Source organism: Carassius carassius, chromosome 46, assembly GCF_963082965.1.
Source record: "Carassius carassius chromosome 46, fCarCar2.1, whole genome shotgun sequence".
Classification (NCBI taxonomy): Eukaryota; Metazoa; Chordata; class Actinopteri; order Cypriniformes; family Cyprinidae; genus Carassius; species Carassius carassius.
In genome coordinates, this window is record NC_081800.1 from 9,055,275 (window position 1) to 9,075,563 (window position 20,289).

The 20,289-nt window shown below is 36.9% G+C and overlaps 1 protein-coding gene across 4 annotated transcripts in view; it reads left to right on the forward strand.

Annotated features, from left to right (window-relative positions):
- Positions 1 to 20,289, forward strand: part of LOC132129036 (forkhead box protein P1-B-like) — a 41,315-nt gene that overhangs the window by 5,777 nt on the left and 15,249 nt on the right. For 2 of the 4 annotated variants that reach the window (XM_059540448.1, XM_059540449.1), the window contains exons 2-3: positions 9,799 to 9,950; positions 14,506 to 14,589. In XM_059540448.1, the coding sequence (XP_059396431.1) occupies positions 9,813 to 9,950; positions 14,506 to 14,589 (222 nt within the window). In that variant the 5' untranslated portion in view covers positions 9,799 to 9,812. Of the gene's footprint in view, positions 1 to 9,798; positions 9,951 to 14,505; positions 14,590 to 15,062; positions 15,221 to 20,289 lie in introns of those variants that run through there. The other 2 variants (XM_059540450.1, XM_059540451.1) reach the window with 2 other exon arrangements.

Here is a 20,289-nt window from a genome sequence, read left to right on the forward strand (position 1 = left end):
CGTTTGGCTGACAGACACTGGTTGAACAAACTCAGGATGCTGATTTTTCATCTAAGACAGGTTCAGGAGTATTGAAGTGAGACTGTACACCATTTTCATAATCCACAACTATCGTGTTTGAATTTAGCCTTCAAAAATAAGTCTGTACGGGTTACAGGTAAATGATTGATTGCTTCATAAACTTCATGGAATACGGATGTAATGTGAAACACTTAGGTATTAATGCTAGCAGGCACCTGCTTGAGTCATCGTGTATGTTTCTTACTTGCTTGTCTTAAAGTGACAGCTTTCCCAAAACTAGATTTTGTCATCGCTTACTCACCCCCATGTTGTTCCAAACCAGTATAACTGTTTTTTTTTTTTTTTTACTGTGGAACACTGAAGAAGATATTTTGAAGAAATCTGCCATATTACAACCCGAATTCTGGAAAAGTTGGGACGTTTTTTAAATTTTAATAAAATGAAAACTAAAAGACTTTCAAATCACATGAGCCAATATTTTATTCACAATAGAACATAGATAACATAGCAAATGTTTAAACTGAGAAAGTTTACAATTTTATGCACAAAATGAGCTCATTTCAATTTTGATTTCTGCTACAGGTCTCAAAATAGTTGGGACGGGGCATGTTTACCATGGTGTAGCATCTCCTTTTCTTTTCAAAACAGTTTGAAGACGTCTGGGCATTGAGGCTATGAGTTTCTGGAGTTTTGCTGTTGGAATTTGGTCCCATTCTTGCCTTATATAGATTTCCAGCTGCTGAAGAGTTCGTGGTCGTCTTTGACGTATTTTTCGTTCTCTTCTACTCTTCTACGACGAAGCCATGCTGTTGTTATAGCTGCAGTATGTGGTTTTGCATTGTCCTGCTGAAATAAACAAGGCCTTCCCTGAAATAGACGTTGTTTGGAGGGAAGCATATGTTGCTCTAAAACCTTTATATACCTTTCAGCATTCACAGAGCCTTCCAAAACATGCAAGCTGCCCATACCGTATGCACTTATGCACCCCCATACCATCAGAGATGCTGGCTTTTGAACTGAACGCTGATAACATGCTGGAAGGTCTCCCTCCTCTTTAGCCCGGAGGACACGGCGTCCGTGATTTCCAACAAGAATGTCAAATTTGGACTCGTCTGACCATAAAACACTATTCCACTTTGAAATAGTCCATTTTAAATGAGCCTTGGCCCACAGGACACGACGGCGCTTCTGGACCATGTTCACATATGGCTTCCTTTTTGCATGATAGAGCTTTAGTTGGCATCTGCTGATGGCACGGCGGATTGTGTTTACCGACAGTGGTTTCTGAAAGTATTCCTGGGCCCATTTAGTAATGTCATTGACACAATCATGCCGATGTGTAGGGATGGGACGATAACCGGTTTTATTGATAACCGTGATAAAATGTGCTGAAGGTTAGTAATATCGTTTAAAAATGAATTATCATTAAAACCGTGTTTGATTATCGCGGTTTTAATAACTCACTATTAAATCATGTCCAGCCAGCAACAGTCTGACGCAAGCGCAGCGCACAATGTTTTTTTTGTTTTTTTTCGAGAAGGAATGGCGAAAGTCAGTGACTTTTCTATGCTTTTCTATGCTTCTACACTTTTCATTGTAAGGAAGGAAATGCCCCAGAATTTAATCTTTCTTTAAATTAAGTGCATAGAGTTGCTTGTTTTATTAGTTGTTTGTTGATTATTAAATATAAAACTTGCTGAAATGTTTTCAGTGTGAGCATCAACTATTTTTGAACACTTTCATCTCGTTTCAACAAAATCGTGATAATATTGATAATCGTGATAATTTTAGTCACTATAATCGTGATATTAAATTTTCATACCGTCCCATCCCTACCGATGAGTGATGCAGTGTCGTCTGAGAGCCCGAAGACCACGGGCATCCAATAAAGGTCTCCAGGCCTTGTCCCTTACGCACAGAGATTTCTCCAGTTTCTCTGAATCTTTTGATGATGTTATGCACTGTAGATGATGAGATTTGCAAAGCCTTTGCAATTTGACGTTGAGGAACATTGTTTTTAAAGTTTCCACAATTTTTTTACGCAGTCTTTCACAGATTGGAGAGCCTCTGCCCATCTTTACTTCTGAGAGACTCTGCTTCTCTAAGACAAAGCTTTTATAGCTAATCATGTTACAGACCTGATATCAATTAACTTAATTAATCACTAGATGTTCTCCCAGCTGAATCTTTTTAAAACTGCTTGTTTTTTTAGCCATTTGTTGCCCCCGTGCCAACTTTTTTGAGACCTGTAGCAGGCATTAAATTTTAAATGAGCTAATTAAGTGGATAAAAGTGTAAAATTTCTCAGTTTAAACATTTGCTACGTTATCTATGTTCTATTGTGAATAAAATATTGGCTCATGTGATTTGAAATTCCTTTAGTTTTCATTTTATTAAAATTTAAAAAACGTCCCAACTTTTCCGGAATTCGGGTTGTACATCCCGCTTATAGAATCCATCAAATAGACACAGTTATAGTTTACATTCAAGCCAAATACAGTTCCCATTATAACCCTGAAATCCATAAATTTTTCTATTGTGTTTTGGAAGGGTTCTATTTAAGGCTGGGTATCGATTCAGATGTCCCAATTTGATTTAGATTCTCAAGCTTTCAATTCTCTTTTTCTTTTCTTTTTTTCTTTTTTTATTACATTCAGTGAAAATAGTTTTAATACAAGTGCTATTTATATTTTTAAACAAATTTACAGTAAACATCAGTTTACAAATGGTGAATTAATGAAAAAAAAAAGAACCACAGGCCTGTATTTTAAACTTTTTTTTTTTATATAAATAGGGAAGTCATGGCCTAATGGTTAGAGAGTTGGACTCCTAATCCTAAAGTTGTGGGTCTGAGTCTTGGGCCGGCAACACCACAACATAATAAATGGCTGCCCACTGCTCCGGGTGTGTGTTCACAGTTTGTGTGTGTGTGTTCACTGCTGTGTGTGTGTGTGTGTACACTTAGGATGGGTTAAATGAAGAGCACAAATTCTGAGAAATGGTCACCATACTTGGCTGTATGTCACATCACTTTCAGTGACTTTTTGAACAATAATAGAGCCCTATAAAATGTTCTTCTCATTTTTTTTCTGGTAATCAGATAAAGGCATACAACATTAATTCAATTTATCCTAATCAAATTAAAATTAAGTAGTAGTTTTCTCAAATTAAACGGTAAAATGCTAATGAAGTGAATCTCAGAGCAGCTGGAGAAAATATTCGTGTATTCATATCATCATAGGGAGACGGCAGAAGCTGAAAACACCGCAAGCGTCGTCCACACTTTGGTATGTGTGTATGTTACATTAGTAAACAAAACAGTGAGCCGATTGATTGAGGAAATCATGGCACCTATGCGTGATATCAAATACTTCCGCAGATTTATAGTATTCCTATAGCATTTCACCTGAGCATTGGGAATCACACATATGGCTTTGTTCTTGGTTCTCATCAACAGTATCTCCGCCATGATAAGTGCTGAATGAATGACAGGCTTTCCGTTGTAACTTCGCGCAAGGTAAATAAGGGTGACATCTAGTGGAGAAGAGTAATGATATTATTCACGTTAATCAGATTTGCGGAAATAAATACCGGAATAATCAATTCGTGGCTTTTGAGAATCGATATTGAATCGATGTAATAAAAAAAATAAAAAACATACATCAAAAATCTTTTTTTTTTTTTTTTTTGCCCATCCCTAGTTCTATTGTTTTTTTTTTTTTTTTTTCAGCAGGCAAGATTACAATAGAATAACTACTTTTACAGAATTAACTTAATTACAGAATTTTACAGGAAAGATGAATTTTTTTTTATAAATAAAGAACTATTTATTTAGTCAATTATTAAAGTATTACATATGGCTTATTTATTTTTAAGTATTTGGAATTTTAAGAACAAGTGGAAAATGTGCTGAATGTTTCATTTCATCCAAGTGAAATTAGCAAGCAGTTAGACTGAATTTACATTAGTTTTAAATGCAGAGCCAGGTGCGAGTCGACGCAGGTTGCGTGCTTGCGTCAAGCCTCATCCATACTGCCAGATGCGCTCGTGGAGACTTGCGGTTCGGAGCCGTGTGCGAGTATAAATGAGCATTATAAAACAGGCTGCGAGAATGTGGCAAGTGTGTCTAGTTGGCTAGAGTATTGCTGAGGCCATCCTTAAAAATATTTTGGTTTGCAGTAACAGTAATAAAAAAATAAAAAAAGGGGTCAGTAGGTTGGTCTATATTTTTTTTTTTCAAGTTTCAATGTAAAAAAAAAAAAAAAAAAAAAAAAAAAAGAACAATTTTGGTGATGGTGATGACGTAACAAATTAGCATATCGTGATGTCACTGACTGGGTCTTCAACCAGTGCCTTTGGCCGCATAATTGCAAACCTCATTTTGATGCAGGCTATATAGACCACAAACAAATTAAAATCTTTGTCAAAAACATTTTTATTGCATGAATTTCAGGTGAGAAGAAAAAAATGAGGTGCTGTTATACTGTTTTACTTGCATCCAACGCTAGGTATCAATGCAACCTACAAATGAGAGACTGTTTACTTTGCTTTCATGGGTTGTCACTTTTGTGAAAAAAATCCTGTTTGATTTGAGTGACAAGTGTTCATTGAATCGATTGTAAAATCGATTTTTTGCATGTCTAAATAAGTTTTATACGGCAAATAACACCAAATACAGGTAATATAAGGAAGCCTCCTTATGAGCCCCGGTACTTCACAGTCCGTGTTCCATTCCATCTTGCCGCACGCACAGCCGTGTCTACACATCTTTCAAAGGCTGACGAGCTCGACACGCAGTATCTGCTGTCTCATCTGTCACCTCGTGTACGCGCACAGTCCGCACGGTCTCAGAAAATGCCCGCACGCGGATGACGAAAAGGACATAATGCAGACAGTGTGCGGACGGCCGAAGTATACTTGATCTTTATCAGTGGCGCACGATATGCGATGATGAAGAGAAGCAAAAAGCTTTTCTTCACCCTAACTGAAATTATGCATTTTAAATTTGAATACAATTCGAATTTTGATCATATTTAAGTAAAAAATTCGAATTTAGTTTTTCAGCTATTTTGACAGCCCTAAGCGATTCTAGCCCGAATCTGTATCTGTATGCATGAGACAGATTTTTTTTAATTCAGGAAGATGGCCTTCGTTTGTATGTAGGCCTAGAAAATGTATATATTTACAATACTTAAATATAATTAGTATAATTTTATTGCTTTTGCATAAGTTGTTTGAAAAGTAAAAAAAAATTGGTCTGTCTTAATGCAAATTTACAATCGGCAAGTCTGTTGGACTAAAAGCAAAAAAAAAATACAAAATTGAGTCAGTCCTAAATTGACAGGGTCGGTCGGGTTACGGCAAACAAGAATATTTTTAAGGATGGCCTGATTGGGGAGAACGGATGTGCTCACTCTGTTGGTTATTAATCCATATGCTCTGGAACAGAGTAATATTGCGTCCACAACGTCTCAAATCGCGATTGAGATACGATTTTGATTAATAACACCGCTCAATGGTGTGGTGTTGTGGTGTCAGTCATGCCTTATCTGGTGGAAGAAGTACAAATATCATATTGTGAATAATTAACAAATGTATTCATTTAGCCAAACATTATTTCTTTCCCTGAACTATTTTTTTCAACATCTTCCTGAATTTTTTTTTTTTTTATATTTGTTTATCTAGTAATTCATTCCTAGACACCACACAAGGTGTTTTTGTTTTATTTTTTATGTGACTTGTTTCATATTCAGTGTAAGTTTCTGTAACAGAATAGCCTGAGGCTATCTATTGATGAACTGGTTTTTATTTTTCATAGCTGAGGTAAAAAACACACACGTGCTATTATGGATAATTAATAGTTAAGCTGAGTTCAGACTGCACGATTTTCAAAGTAGTCGGGTCACTGTTCTTTTCACACTTCATGACTATCTTAGTCAGCATTCAGTCACTGCTGTGTTCACACTGCACGATGGATCGGAGACAGAAGGTTTCACACTGCAGGACTTTAGCCAGCAACTCTGTCTGGCACGCAAACTACGTTTCACAACCAAACACCCGCAAGATGTGACAAGGAAACAATGCGATATCACACGTGCAAGACCGGAGTTTTCACGTGAGACCGGGATAGCTCCGATGAAACATCAAACAGACACGGGTGCTCCTTCTAAATTTATACTAATTTATCTTCCATTTCATGGGTCCAAAAAGACAGAGAAGAAAGCCTTTTTCTGAAATGAAGCCATGCTTGCTGATATGGTTGTTTTATAACTCCTCGCCGTTGCTCTCTCATTGGCTGTCGGTCATCGCCGATGTTCAGTCAGTCAGAACACTTTTCAGACAGCATGATTTTGAATCGCCGACAGGTCCAGATATTTAGAATGCCAAATAACTCCCGGGCATCGGCGACTCGTCAGCGATTCTCTCAGATCGCGTCTTTGCTCATTCATACTGCGTGATTGTTACTCGCGTGAATGAGCACTGATTTGCCTGTGATTTCAGGCATTTGTCTGCGATTTCTCAAAACCTGTCGGCGAGCCAAAAACTGGGCTAAAATCGTGCAGTCTGAACTCGGCTTTAGACTGAGTCTGATGAATCAGTTTTCTTTATATCATTACTTGGTCTTAGTGAATTGATTAATATACAATCAATACCTAAAAGTAAACAACATTAGTCAGCCGTGCCTTGCATTATGTTGCATTATGGGTAATAAACCCCACCATCCTCAGACCTAGTCATAGTTACACAACAAACAACCTTTTTTTGATGTGTTTGCTAATTTTATTAGTCCAATTCAGTTTCAGCTACGTCTTGATGCTGTGTCATAATAAGCACCTTTAGAGCTGGAGAGTGTGCGTTTATGACTTTCCTTTCCTCCCTCTTTGTGTTATGTATCAATATCTCCTCATTGAGACTTCAAAGGCATTCCTTCAGGTTGGTGTATGTTTTCCCTTCCTGACAGTTGAAGTCCTCAGAGGCTTCACCTCCCCCTAAAATCCTCATGTTTGTGTTGCTTGTCGGCTAAAGTTTGTGTCTATGGGAAAATAAGGCATTAGGAAAGCAGAGAAATGTTTATGAGATGAAGGCCTATCATCTGTGCAAATAGACCAATGCCAGTGTAAGTCAAATAAACACGCACAAAACATTCTTTAGCAGTTACAATGTTGATGAGCTTTTGTTCCCTTGCATATTTCTGACAATGTAAGAATGTTTAGAGCAAACATGCCTGTTGTCAGCTTATGACAGAATGGCATGGTGTAACTCACAGATCTGTGCATGATTCATTTATAGAAATGTTTTTTTCCCGCATTTGCGGACAGGTTGCATTACAATGTAATGCTCTCATTAAGGTACAGTCTATTTTTTGTTGCATATTTGTCATGTTGTTTACAACGATCTCTCAGTTGTTGAATTTTTGTCCATTCTGTGTTAGATATTTTGCTTCACATTTCCTTCTTTGTGCCATTTTGTCCCTGCATGGTTTTTACTGCAAGTGGCACATTTTTTCTCATAAACATATAGAAGTTCTGGTTCTGGATGCTGATTGGTCAATTCTTGACATGAAACATCTGTTCACCTAGCTGTTGTCGCTGTGCAGCACCCATAGATGCCAGCTATACTTAAAGGGGTCATAAATGGCATCTCTTTTGAGTTGGGCAACGCTGTGGTCTCACCAGTGCAACTGCTCACAAAATTTAGTCACATAGGCAGAAAAAATAGTCACAAAATGCGACCATTTGGTCACAGTCTGGAGCCCTGGGTTTGTCTTCTGTTTAGCGCTTATTAAAGAATACATATTATCCATTTCATGTTCGGTCCATATCTTCCATGCTATTTTTTTTTCATGGACCTCAACAGCATGTATACACACCAATCTGAAATTTGTCCTTCGTTCTCAGTGAAAGTACAACTTGGTGCCTCTGCCAGCCGAAACAGCGGCTGTCTTAGCAGCACTAAATAACAAGCACTCAAATCCCACAAGCTCCGTTCTGGTTCACATTCATGTCAGGAGAGGGGTTGCTTGTTTGTCTAGAGATTTTCTTCGCTGTTTACTCTAGCTGTGTTGCTTTTCGAGCCGTTCCCCCGCCCTTCTCAGCTGTTTACATAAGGCCCTCCCCGTGTATTATGGCACCTGCCAGATCTGCAGATCGTACCACCTGGTTAATGTTAAATTGCTCCAGAAGGAAGATTGTTTGTTAATAAACACCAAACCCAGGGCCCCAGTGTTTACAGTAGTCATGGTGGCAATCAGTTATTTAACAAATATCGGCCCCTGTTTCCTTGTGTGGGAGAGTGTTTAACTATACACTAATCAGAGAAAATGTTCAGCCAGACAAGGGAAAGCTATACGAAGCTCTTGGTGCTGAAAGAAATGACTTTCTATGAAGTTAAGATCTAAATTCCTATGTAACTCGTTGAGTTTTCGGTTGACCAGATAATCTTTAAACAAGTGGTTTCTTGCCATTGTGAGGATGGGCTAAAAAGAACTGTAAATGTCAACGTTTTTCAACTGTACACATAGCCCACGCAGCTGCATTGTCTTAAATGGTTTATTTTAAGCTTCGTGGAAGGCAGGCAGACAGGTTATACCTCTTAAAATTGTGTTTACTGAAGTAGACATGCTTTAACTTTTTGTTTTTTTATATTTCTATTGTATATGAGTATTTACTAGAGATACACCAATGCTGAATTTCTCTTCCGATAGTGATAGCCGATTATTCGGAATGATATCTGCCGATATCAATGGTTTGATTTTCTTAAGGAAAAAAATCTCTCCTCTACACGGGGAACTTTATCATTTGACACATTACTATAATTTTAAGAATATTAAGTTTCTTATCAGAAGAAAGCAAGCACAAAGCTCTTTGCAATTATAGGATGGGAGGTTCTGCATTACTGGCCGATACATTGGTGCACCTCTAGTATTTGCTGAGAAAGTAGCTATAGAATGCTGTATTGTCAATATTGTATATTATAACTATTTAGTTTAATGCATCATTTCTTTGTTTTTTCAGGGTCTCTACTATCAGCCTCACGTTTTTAAGGCATAAAACCATTACAGTGGTACAAGTGCGAGTCAGGATGCATAGTTAGTTATGTTATTATAATTAATCGCAATAATTAACACATAAATTAACATTTTAATTACCAAACCACAATCAGCATCTCTGATACTGAAAGTGAAGTCTGGCCTTTCTCTTTGCTGATTGTATCAGGCTGTGAGGAATATTGCCTTTTGTTTGCGTCAGTTTTTTTTAAACACACTGATGTGATCTGGCTGTTTCACACAGATGTTTGTCGACTTTGAGGAAGTTGCAGGATATTGATTGTTCAAGGGCAAAACAGATATTTATCTGATTTAAGTCTTTAAAAAGGCCCCTTCCAAAGATATGGTGCATAGAAGAATTTTATTTATTTCCATTTGGTCACATGATACTATACAATCCTAACCAATACAATACTAACTATAACAGTTACTCCCTCAGCAGCACCATATACTATTTGCCTTAGAGAGTAATTGTCTGTTATTGGCATGAATAAGTCTGTTGGCATCAAATGCTTTATTCTCAGAACTGTTTGTTTGTAATGCAGCTATCATATTAGTGAACTGTACAAACCCAAATGTTTGTGTTGTGATGTCAACAGTGCTGGCGTGCATGTTTTGTCATGATTTAGTCTCTGGGCTTATGTGGGGGGAGAAAGAAAGGAAAAGGCTTCTAGGTCAAAAGTCATTTGTTTTGCTGACAGGTGTCTTATTTTCCCCCTCCTCTATTTCAGGTTGTCATATCGACATGCAGGAGTCCAAGACCGATCAAACAACCAATAGTGGTCCAGCTGGGCAGGGAGGTCAGAGCTCAGAGAGCGAGAAGAGAGTAACCAGAGAAACATCTTCATCACCGTCAGCCACAGCCCAGACTATTCAAACACAGGTAAGCACCTTAACTAACTTTATACATTTGCTGCCAGTCTATTGTCATTGCTTTGTTTCTTTTGTAAGTCGGGATTTCTAAAATTTCAAAAGCCAAAGTTCAGTGTTACTAGCTCTGGGCTGCGTTTTCCAAAAGGATTATGAGCCAGTGGTAGAGACCACTGGTGGCAATTGTTATATGATCATCTTAGGCTTACGATGCTTTTAGGAAATGCAGTCCTGTACAGTAACAGATTTATCAAGTCATTGAAATTACTAAATAAAATGTAATTAATTGATACTTGATTTGCTTTATATTACACCTAGTATGTTACATAATATTACAATGTTACTTGTTACTTTTTACTCCACTTTTAGTGTGTGATTCATACAACTAAATCAGCTAAACAAAGTTTTAAAGAGTGCAAGTACTGTGGTCTCTTACGTTTTTGTTATACTTACTTGGTATGTTAGTTCACCCAAAAATGAAAAATAATTAACTCACCCTCATGTCATTCCAAACCCATCTTGGGAATGCAAATTAAGATATTTTAGTGTCCTCTCTTTTTTTTTTTTTTGTTCCTTCATTGAAGGTCTGGTGTAATCAAAAGGGCATCTTAAAAGTCATCCATATGAATCATGCAGTTTAATCCATGTCTTCTGTAGAGACACATTCGCTTTATATGAAATGATTTCATTTAGCCTTTTGTTCGCACATAAACAGTGATCAATGTGCAAACATACAGCTCATCAAATATGGCAAATCCTGTTTAAAGCTGTTATGGTAAATATGGTTTAATGTCTATTTACGTAGTACAACGGAATGAGAAAATATTAAAACCATCTTCATGAATGTTTCAAAATATATCAAATAGGTGAGGCAAAACACACAGAGATCTATATTGAATTAACTGAATCGAAATTGGAGATTAATCGGAAACGAATTGTGAAATCTGTGGCGGTACCCAGCATTTCATGAGACTGACATGTTGAAAGCTTTCCAGGAATTGCATTCTCAAAGTAATGAAGCTTTTATTGGTGTGTCAACATTTGTTACACAGTAGCCGTGTTGCTTATTGAATAAATTGAGCAATTGTATGATACACCCTTCTTCATTTTAATCATTGACGTGTCTTATGTGATTTGGAGGCTCTGTGATTATAGTTCTGTCTCTCAGAAATAGTCCTGTTGTCAATAAAAAATCTTTATGCATGCTTTTATCTGTGTATGTGTGTGCATTAAAATGAATGCACATGCTAAAATTGTGACAACAGTGACTAAGGCCTGCAGATGAATGCTGAGAAAGACCCACACATTGCCCAGATGCCCCTTGTTCTGATTGCAGATGTGTGATGTCACCTCTGGATTATCGGCCAGACAGTTGTGGGTTCAGGGCACCGTCCTGTATTGAAACAAGGAGAGAAGGCTCTAAAACGCTCCTGTAAATGCTTTCCCATGTTGTTTTCTTTTCCAAGGATTACCGTGTCATGATCTGTCTGCTTTCTCTTTTCTATTCATGCTTTTCTATTGAAGTCTCCCATATCCGTTTGCTCGTCTCCTCCACCCTTCTTTTTGAGAAGGGGAGTTCCACTGGCCCAGATGTTTGACCCCTCAGAGGTGTAAGAGGTCAGATCTGAGAGGATGGTCCCACCGCTGTGGATATTGTTTGCTTGCACTATTTGCATTTCTCTTTCCTTGATTTGTATCTGGAGGCCCTCACAATGGAAAATAAGACAAAAGCACCAGAGAGTGAGCGAGACGTCCTTTCAACAACTTTTGGAGACCTCTCGTTGCTTTGGCACAGATGGGGTATTTACTTTGTGGCTGTTTCCTGACAACTGTTTTTTTTTTTTTTCAGGAGGTATATAATGTTCTGGATTAAATAAGCATGCATGTCTCATGCAAAGACTTATGCTAATGCTTTTTTCAAATGTGATAGTCTTCAGAGGAATGTGTGATAGGATCCAATCAACAAGGGACTGCGGCTGTTAATAGAGCCAAAGGTTGAATCCTCCGCACTTTATGCAAAGACAGTATGGGACTCTTATAACAGGATGTTCACAGGTTATTAAATGAAAATGTTGCACAATCATCACTTTATATGTTCTGTAAGGGATTTGTCAAGAGACTTTGCATTATATAACTGATATCTTTTTATCAAACCCAAATCAATCTTATAATGAAGTCTTTTGCTTGGATATATGTAGTTTTGTTTTTCTTACAGAGTAGTGTTGTCACGATACCAAAATTATTTCGAGACCGATACCTAGTCAAGAATTGCGATTTCGATACTTTTTCGATACTTTTCCTGAAAGGGAAAATACACACTCAAATATCATTGCTGTGCTTTATTTTAAAACCGGGACAACGTTTTAATCATATAACACACTAATAAATGAACATATGAACAGCAGATATATTAAACATGTGAACAAAATATGAAATATCAAAATATAAAAAATAAATTAGAGCAGTGACATTCAAGGTAAAGAAAGAATAAATTTAGCAGCATTATCTCAGTTATCATAAGAAACATAAGAGTAATACATTTATCTTGATTCTGAACTTTGAATAGAAATATGAACAGCGATTATATTAAACAATGTTTCTGAACTCAGAAGATTAAATGTCAAAAGATAAATAATATCAATTTAAGCAATGGCATTCAAGTAAAAAAAAAAAGCTAATAAAATTTAGCAGCAATATCTCAGATATTGTAACTTATTCTGTCAGTTGTGCAACCTTTTCTTTCAGAGGAGAAAACTCAGCCAGTGAGCTTTGTTGAGCGTCATCTTTTTTTCTACCAGTCGTGGACCGGCAGCCACAGTATCACTTGTGCTCGCACATGCAGCCTGGTGATGCACCGCTTTTATGAAATTATTTGGCCCGCCCCAGCCCGCAAATAAAGTAACATTTCTTTACCTGCCCCGACCCGTGCATCGAGGACATCACGGAAGATACGTTGCTGCTTAGACCTTCGTATTGTAACCTTATCAAAGAACCCAATAAAATATGAAAATATATATTCCAAATATTTAATAAAGGCTATATGAAATTGCTTTAGTGATGGTTCGTCCTTGAACGAATCTTTTAGGTGAACGAATCGTTCTCGTTCAGGTAATCCACTGACTCATATTTCTCGTTCACTGAAGTTCCTCCCTCCACAGCAGCGCGCGAGCGAGGCGCTATTAGCAGCGCATGCGCAGCTCGTGAACAGCTCTGTGAACTGTTTCATCCTGTCAATGAGTTACTCAAGATGTGACTGAGCATGTGACTTGTTGAATGTAGTGAACGAATCCGCCCTTCACTGAACGAGATCGAGAGATATTCTCATTCGTGAACGAGTTGAATGAACTGATACATCTCGTTTATGAATGAAATGAATGAGTATACAGGGTCAGTGAGCCAAGCATGTAAATCGCAATCAGCAGATACAAAGCGCAGTTATAGGTGCTGATATGCTTGTTTTCATATTTAGCAAACAGAACATAACTCCACGTTTAATCCCCGATTAATGTGAATATTATATATGTCTGACCAAACAATTAAAATGTTAATTATGCAAGAAAACCTCGTGCTTTGTTCATCTGAACAACTTATTTAAACTATTTAATGCGATTATGCACACATTTTAGTAAAGCCAAATCAGTTTAGTAAAGCCAGTAATGCAGCCATCTCGCTGTAGTGCTTTTTTGCTGCTTGAGTGAGGAGAAATAACACAGACGTCCATAGGGAGACACTGGAAGCGTGCGTTGCACTCACCAACATGAATTACGTCTCTTACAAATCTGGAACGCAGTCATTCTTTGAAGTATCGATACTGATAAATTTAGGAATCGTGACGTTTTTAATTTCTGAGAATCGCAATACTTTTGAAGTATCGGTGCACCGTGCAACACTATTACAGAGATACTTAACCTAAAAATCTAAATTCTCTCATCATTTACTCACCATCTAGTCATTCCAAACATCCTGTATGTGTTTATTGTTTTTGTTTTTTTATGATTTAGAAAAATCTCCCCAAAGGTGTATTTATTTGATCAAAATATAATATAAACTGTAACTGTAAATTGTTTTGTATATTAATATATTTTAATGTAATTTATTCTCAGCTAAGCTAAATTTCCAACATTATTATTCCATGTTGATTTTCTGCTCAAACATTTCTTATTGTTATCAGTGTTGAAAACTGTTCACTGTCACTTTTAATAAATTTAATGTATCCTTACTCAACAAAAGCATAAATTTAAGTAATAATGAAAAAGCATACCGGTAAATGGAAAATAAATAAATCTTACTGACCCTACATTTTTGTATAACAGTATCTTGTGGTGTTTTCCACAGTCAGTAAATGATGACAGAATATACTTTTTTGTTGTTGTTGTTGAATTTCCATTTTCCACAGTTTGACCAAAAAAAAAAAAACTTTCACTTTATATTCAACCAATCTAGATTACGAAATATGTTGCCTTTGCATCTGTGTTCTTGAAAACAATGTGAGTAGTGAGTAGTCCTGGGGGAGCAGAGCAGCTCAGAAACCAATCACAAACGTGTTATTGTTTTTTTGGCATTTTCAGGCACTACAAGTTGCTCAACAACAGCAGCAGCAACCGAGTGGTGAGAAGTCCCCCAAGAGCACAGAAAAGGAGGCAGACGCACAGGTAGAGCTGTACCCTCCTCCATCCACAGCACACACACAGACCTCCAGAGAATCATGTTGTTTACAATATTACACAAACAGACTTGTTTATGCTGCCTTCAGCACATCATAAAGGGATGGGGCAATCAGGGTGTGTTTTATTATTACACATTGTTACGATGGAAGATTACAGGTTCACTTTTATTATGCATGTAGCCTATTGTAAAACGAGTATTTTCTGTCTTGTCAGTTAACAGATAAGGCTATACTCCTTTAAAGAATTAGACAGCTGTAGAGCTTTAGCAGCAAACAGACACAATGTATGCTAGCCAGTGCACAGCTGCCTTTATTTATTCATCATGAATTGAATGCGTTTTGCATGCGTCTCATGTGAATGTGCATGCAAGTGATGAAACAACTGTTCTGATAATCAGTAGTTCAAGTCAACATGTGAAAGGGGCGGGATTACTAGCCCGAGCCGTGTGACAGGATGGTTACATTAGGTTTGAGATCCTAGTAAGAGTGTTATTGGAGGTGCTGGGTTGGTCAGCAAGGTTGGGTAGTTAAAGAAGAGTAGGAGGGTACTTGTGTTCTCACTAGTCTTCAAACATTCTGTGCAGCTCTCTCTTCCTGCCGCTCATGGAGTTATCAAGGTCTGTGAGTATTGAGACAAGCCCTGATAGTTTAGCCGGAGAGGGCAAAAGATGATGTTTGCTTTAGTGTGTTCAGGTATTTGATGTCTGTTTGAGTTTTATGAGTGTTTTTCAGGCAGTTTATTAAATGAAAACGCATTTTCTGTTTCCCCACTGTGCTTTTATATAAAACTTTTATGGCAATTTCCCCAACAATTTGTCTTGATTTTTGAAATCTCTAAATTCTCTTTACATTTACATTTTAATTTTTAACTTGGAGATCATAAATTGTAAAAGCAGCTAGGTGTATTCATTTGTTGAAAGTTAATTCTTAATTGAGGGTTAGGATTTTGAGAATTTGTTGCTGACATTGTAGAATTGTTTCAGAATTGTTCCAGACTCTGTTTTTGATCTTAAGAGGGAGTGATTAATGAAGTGAATGTCCACTAGGGTCCATGATATCCGATCTGATAAAGGGCTGAAAGCTTTGAATGGTCACTGGAACCTTATTTCTGTTACTCACTGTCTTTGAGCTGTCATTTTATTCCCTGAATTACTCTCTTTGTCTTTTTAAAGGCTGTGCTCACAGAACTGAGTCTCTTTCCCCTCTTTTTTCCCCCTTTGCAATTTATATTTGCGCAGATGCACAGTGCAGGAAAGAATGTTATTTTGACTTTGGGCGGGGAACCACACCAAAATTGTTCAAGGTATTGAAGGGGAATAACAACGGGCTGTGTTTGTTTTTGGGCTGCTGAAGCCTGTTGATTTATGGCTTGTGTTTTCAGAAGCGATCTCTTGTTGACATGTCCTCACTCACGGGGAGTTGGTTCTCTGACACACTGGCAAGAACAATAACAACAACAAACAATGTTTGGACTTGTCCGTTGTCATGGAGACAACACTCATCAGTGTGCCCCCGAAAGAGAATATTTACATTAATTTGCTGGCATGCTTATGTTCTTTTCAGCCTTTGACATTGAAAATATTTCTGTGTTGAGACTCGAAGGCATAGTAGGATTTTTTTTTTTTTCAAGCTCTTTCACAAGCAAATGTTTAATTTGTTGTTAGTTAGGTTTTTTTTTTTTTGGCAGTACTTCTGAAGCTCAGTTTGTGTTAATTTGTAAAATGTACTGCTTCTATTTCTACACCAAGTTATTTTTATGGAAAATCTTTCCCTATGATGTGTGGTCTACATCACATAAATAGATATATGGTGTGTATACAGCATAGAATGCATTAATGCTGCTTAAAAGTGCATTCTTCTGCTGATGAAAAGAGAGTGCACTGCTTTGCAGTAGCTGGCAGTGGATCCCCTCTGAATCCAAAGTACCGCGAAAGTCATATTTCAGCTGACTTGTGAGTTTGCGGTATGAAATATGACAATAACAACAATAAAAAATGAAAAATAAACACTTTTTTTTGTTGTATGCAACACACAGCCAACTATGAAAGCACCCATGAATCAGTTGCAGCTGTTACTGAATTAATCTGACTCGGTTACTGAACCGCAAGTCATTAATTTTAGTCATGTCTGGTTCTTAACTGAACCAAAAGATGCTACGGCCTACTTGGTTTTGTTTTTTTCATGAGGCAAAATCAAACTAGTTATTATGACAGCATGTAATTAAAGATATATTCCAAAAATTTTTTTAAAATATACAAATAGTTATAGTTGATAAAATATATTACCGTAAATAATATTTAGCTTTTATATATGTAATGAACATTTTTAGACTAGTTTTAGCATTACGTTTTGTCACCTCTGTGCTGCATTAAAAAGTCTGTAAACTAGGGGTTCAACCATATATCATGCCACAATGTATTGCAATCCAAAGGTTACAATACGCATCGGTGCATAATAGGTGAAATTATATAATTTGGCTGCAGACTGCTAGGTATTTTAGTACCTTTGAAAGATAAAATATTTGGAAAACAATGCAATTATACATTATTTAATATAATTTAGTCACCATAGAACACAGATCATTTTAAATTCCTTACAACTTCCATTCCCCTGTGAACTGAATATGTGTTAATATCTAAGATCAGTGTAAAATCATAGTGCCAAACACAAAAAGAACAGCATAAACATTCAGCCAAATATCTCGGTGTGTGTTCCATCAAAGAGAAGGTGATCTAAGTAAATAATGTCAAAATTGTACATTTTTGGGTGAACTATTTAAATTTTCAGGATTTTGGGCCACGATCATCCCCTCTGCACGCGCACACACACACACACACACTGTATGGGAATCTTGTGAGTACAAAATTCAGTTGTTATTGTTCTCTCATAGTTGCAGTATCTCAGTCCAGCAATATGTTTATATGAGTCTGAACACCGACTTCTTTACTGGAAATTTGTGTTTGTTTGTGTTTCACAGACTTAATTAAAATGCGATCTCCAGTTTTGTTTTTACAGTTGCTGTGTACCCCAGTATGTATTATTTATACGAATCTGTAAATGTGACTTTAATTATTCGGTTTATGTTTATTGTAAACATCTTAAAAGCAGAGAGAGAGAGAGAGAGAGAGAGAGGGAGTGTGTGTGTGTGTGTGTGTGTGTGTGTGTGTGTGTGTGTGTGGTTTGAGATGTGGTAATTGCTTGAGGCCAAGTGAAGCATGGGCTAACTCATTGTGAATCCAGTGCATTTACATTTAAAATGCTCGCCTCTGTTGTGGGTATTTTTGTTTGTCTGTTTTTCGTTGGTAGCATTTGTGTAATGTCAGTGTTTGAGCTGCTGTCAACAAATGAATAATGTATTTGTCTTTTTAATCTTGACTGGTTGTTTGCCTTGGTTTATGGGCAAATTAAACTGAGATCACTGAAATGAATGCTTGTTAAAGACATTTTTCCAGCAGGCTTGGGGGTTTGTCCTTGCATTTTAGGACTGTAAGCATTGTGGTTTTCAAAATTGTTTGTGTATTTGTTTACTTGGTCTTGTTGATGTTGTGTATTTGTTTACTTGGTCTTGTTGATGTTGTGTATTTGTTTACTTGGTCTTGTTGATGTTGACTGCCGAGGCCCCGAGGACTTGGAAACTATTCCCTGAATGTCTAAACAATAAAATATACAAAGAGGTCTGGCATAGTCTTAATCTGGTATCTCTTTTTAGCTTCAAAGTGTTTACCATCCTTGGGGAAGAGGATTGAAATTGGGTTTGTTGGGGAGGCCTTTGTTCTTGGAATTTGTGATGTGCTTTTTTACATCACAAGGTGTGCAGATGAAATGTTTCAAGTCGTGTTCAACTTGATGAAATCAATCAACCATTTTGAAAATGCTAATAAATGTCTCTTCATCCTAAAGGTTGACACAGTGTACATATTGCATCAGTTTCTTAAATACAGTGACTTTGGTAACAAATCAGAACTTCAAATAAAAAGATGTAATGACACCTAAAAAAAATCTTATAGAGTATGTGACTTAGTACCCTCTTCTGTGTTTACGTGCAATCAGTTATTACGGAAGGAGTGAAACGTTTGAAAGTGTGGGCTCTCATTACAAAACTAAGCAGGACCATTGTCAGATGCAATGTATGCAGTAGTGTAATCATGAACAAAGGAGGCAACACTAGTAATATATAATGAAACATTAACTAACAAAACATATCTACCACAAGCCATGCGCTGTACCATGTCTCCCAGCTCCAACTGCTACTCTCCAGACACATTCACATCAAATGTTAATTCAGCCGTAGATTTACAATCACTTGACACTGCACTTATTCACAATCACAAAACTACATTATTTGCGTGTGCTTTAAAGCCTTGCCAGTTTATACATTTAATTTACGTGCTGTTCTAACATTTACTTATTCAGTCGTACACCCGAAGCGTGCGTACACTAAAAGGCAGATCAAACAGAACCTGATTACTTGGTTGTCTTAATTATCATCTGATTGTGCTAATACTGTCAAAAACACACAAGGTTTACATATAAAAAGTTATGTCTTAATTAAAAGTAAACAGTTGCGAGAGAAATGGATGCGTGCAGCTCTTAAATGGATACTACTAAACATGCTGCCGATTGTCATTTATAGGTACAGTTCAACCAAAAATTTAATTCTGTCATTAATTATTCACTTTCATTTTGTACCAAACCTGTAAAAATGTTCTTTCATGTGCTGTACACAAAAGAAGATTTTTAAGAATGTGGGTAACCAAACAGTTACAAAACTGGTCCCCACTGACTTTGATAGTAGGAAAAAAAAGGAGGTTACTGGGGACCAGCAGCTGTTTGGTGTCCCACATTCTTCAAAATAACTTATGTTCAACAGAACAAAGAAACTCATTCAGGTTTAAAACAACTTGAGAGTGAGTAAATGATGACACAATTTTCATTTTTGGGTGAAATATTATTTTAATAAAATAAAACAAAGTGAAAAATAACTCCCTGCTCTTGACTGAAGAACTTTAATACAAATGTTAAATTTAGCAGTATTAAAATAATTTTTCACATCTTTTTGCACCAAATAGTATTGATATGAGTAAAAAGTATTAGTATCGATAACGATACTGCTTATCGGTATCAGTATTGATAATGTAAACGATATCCATCCCTAGTGAAAGCACAGTCAGTCATGTCCAGTGTTGGGCAGCGTTACTGTAATTTGATTACTTTTCTAAGATATGTAGGATGCCATACTACTTTATAGATAATCAAGATTAACATGAGATTGGGTGAAACTGTGTGTGTTAGGTCACCTTTAATGGGAAGAAAATGCGTTTTCATCATAGACCTGCTTCTCTGTTAAATTCTGACAGTTCTGAATTAGTAATTAATATATATGAAATGGTTATTAGTAGGGCTGCACGATAAATCGCATGCGTTTATCATGCTCATCTTGTCAGTAAATCCAGTTCTGTGATTGGTAGTAAATCTCCAGCACATGCTTTCAGATGGAGCAGCATGTACTACACAGAGCTACACAGAGCTTGTCAGTGAACTACAGCTCTGTGGAGTACATGCTGCTTCATATGAAAGCATGTGCTGGAGATTTACTACTAATCATAAATGTTTTTGATTTTGCTAGATCTGCAAGCCCCGTTTACTTTAATTTGTTTATTCATCTTTATTACAGACTGATTAATTG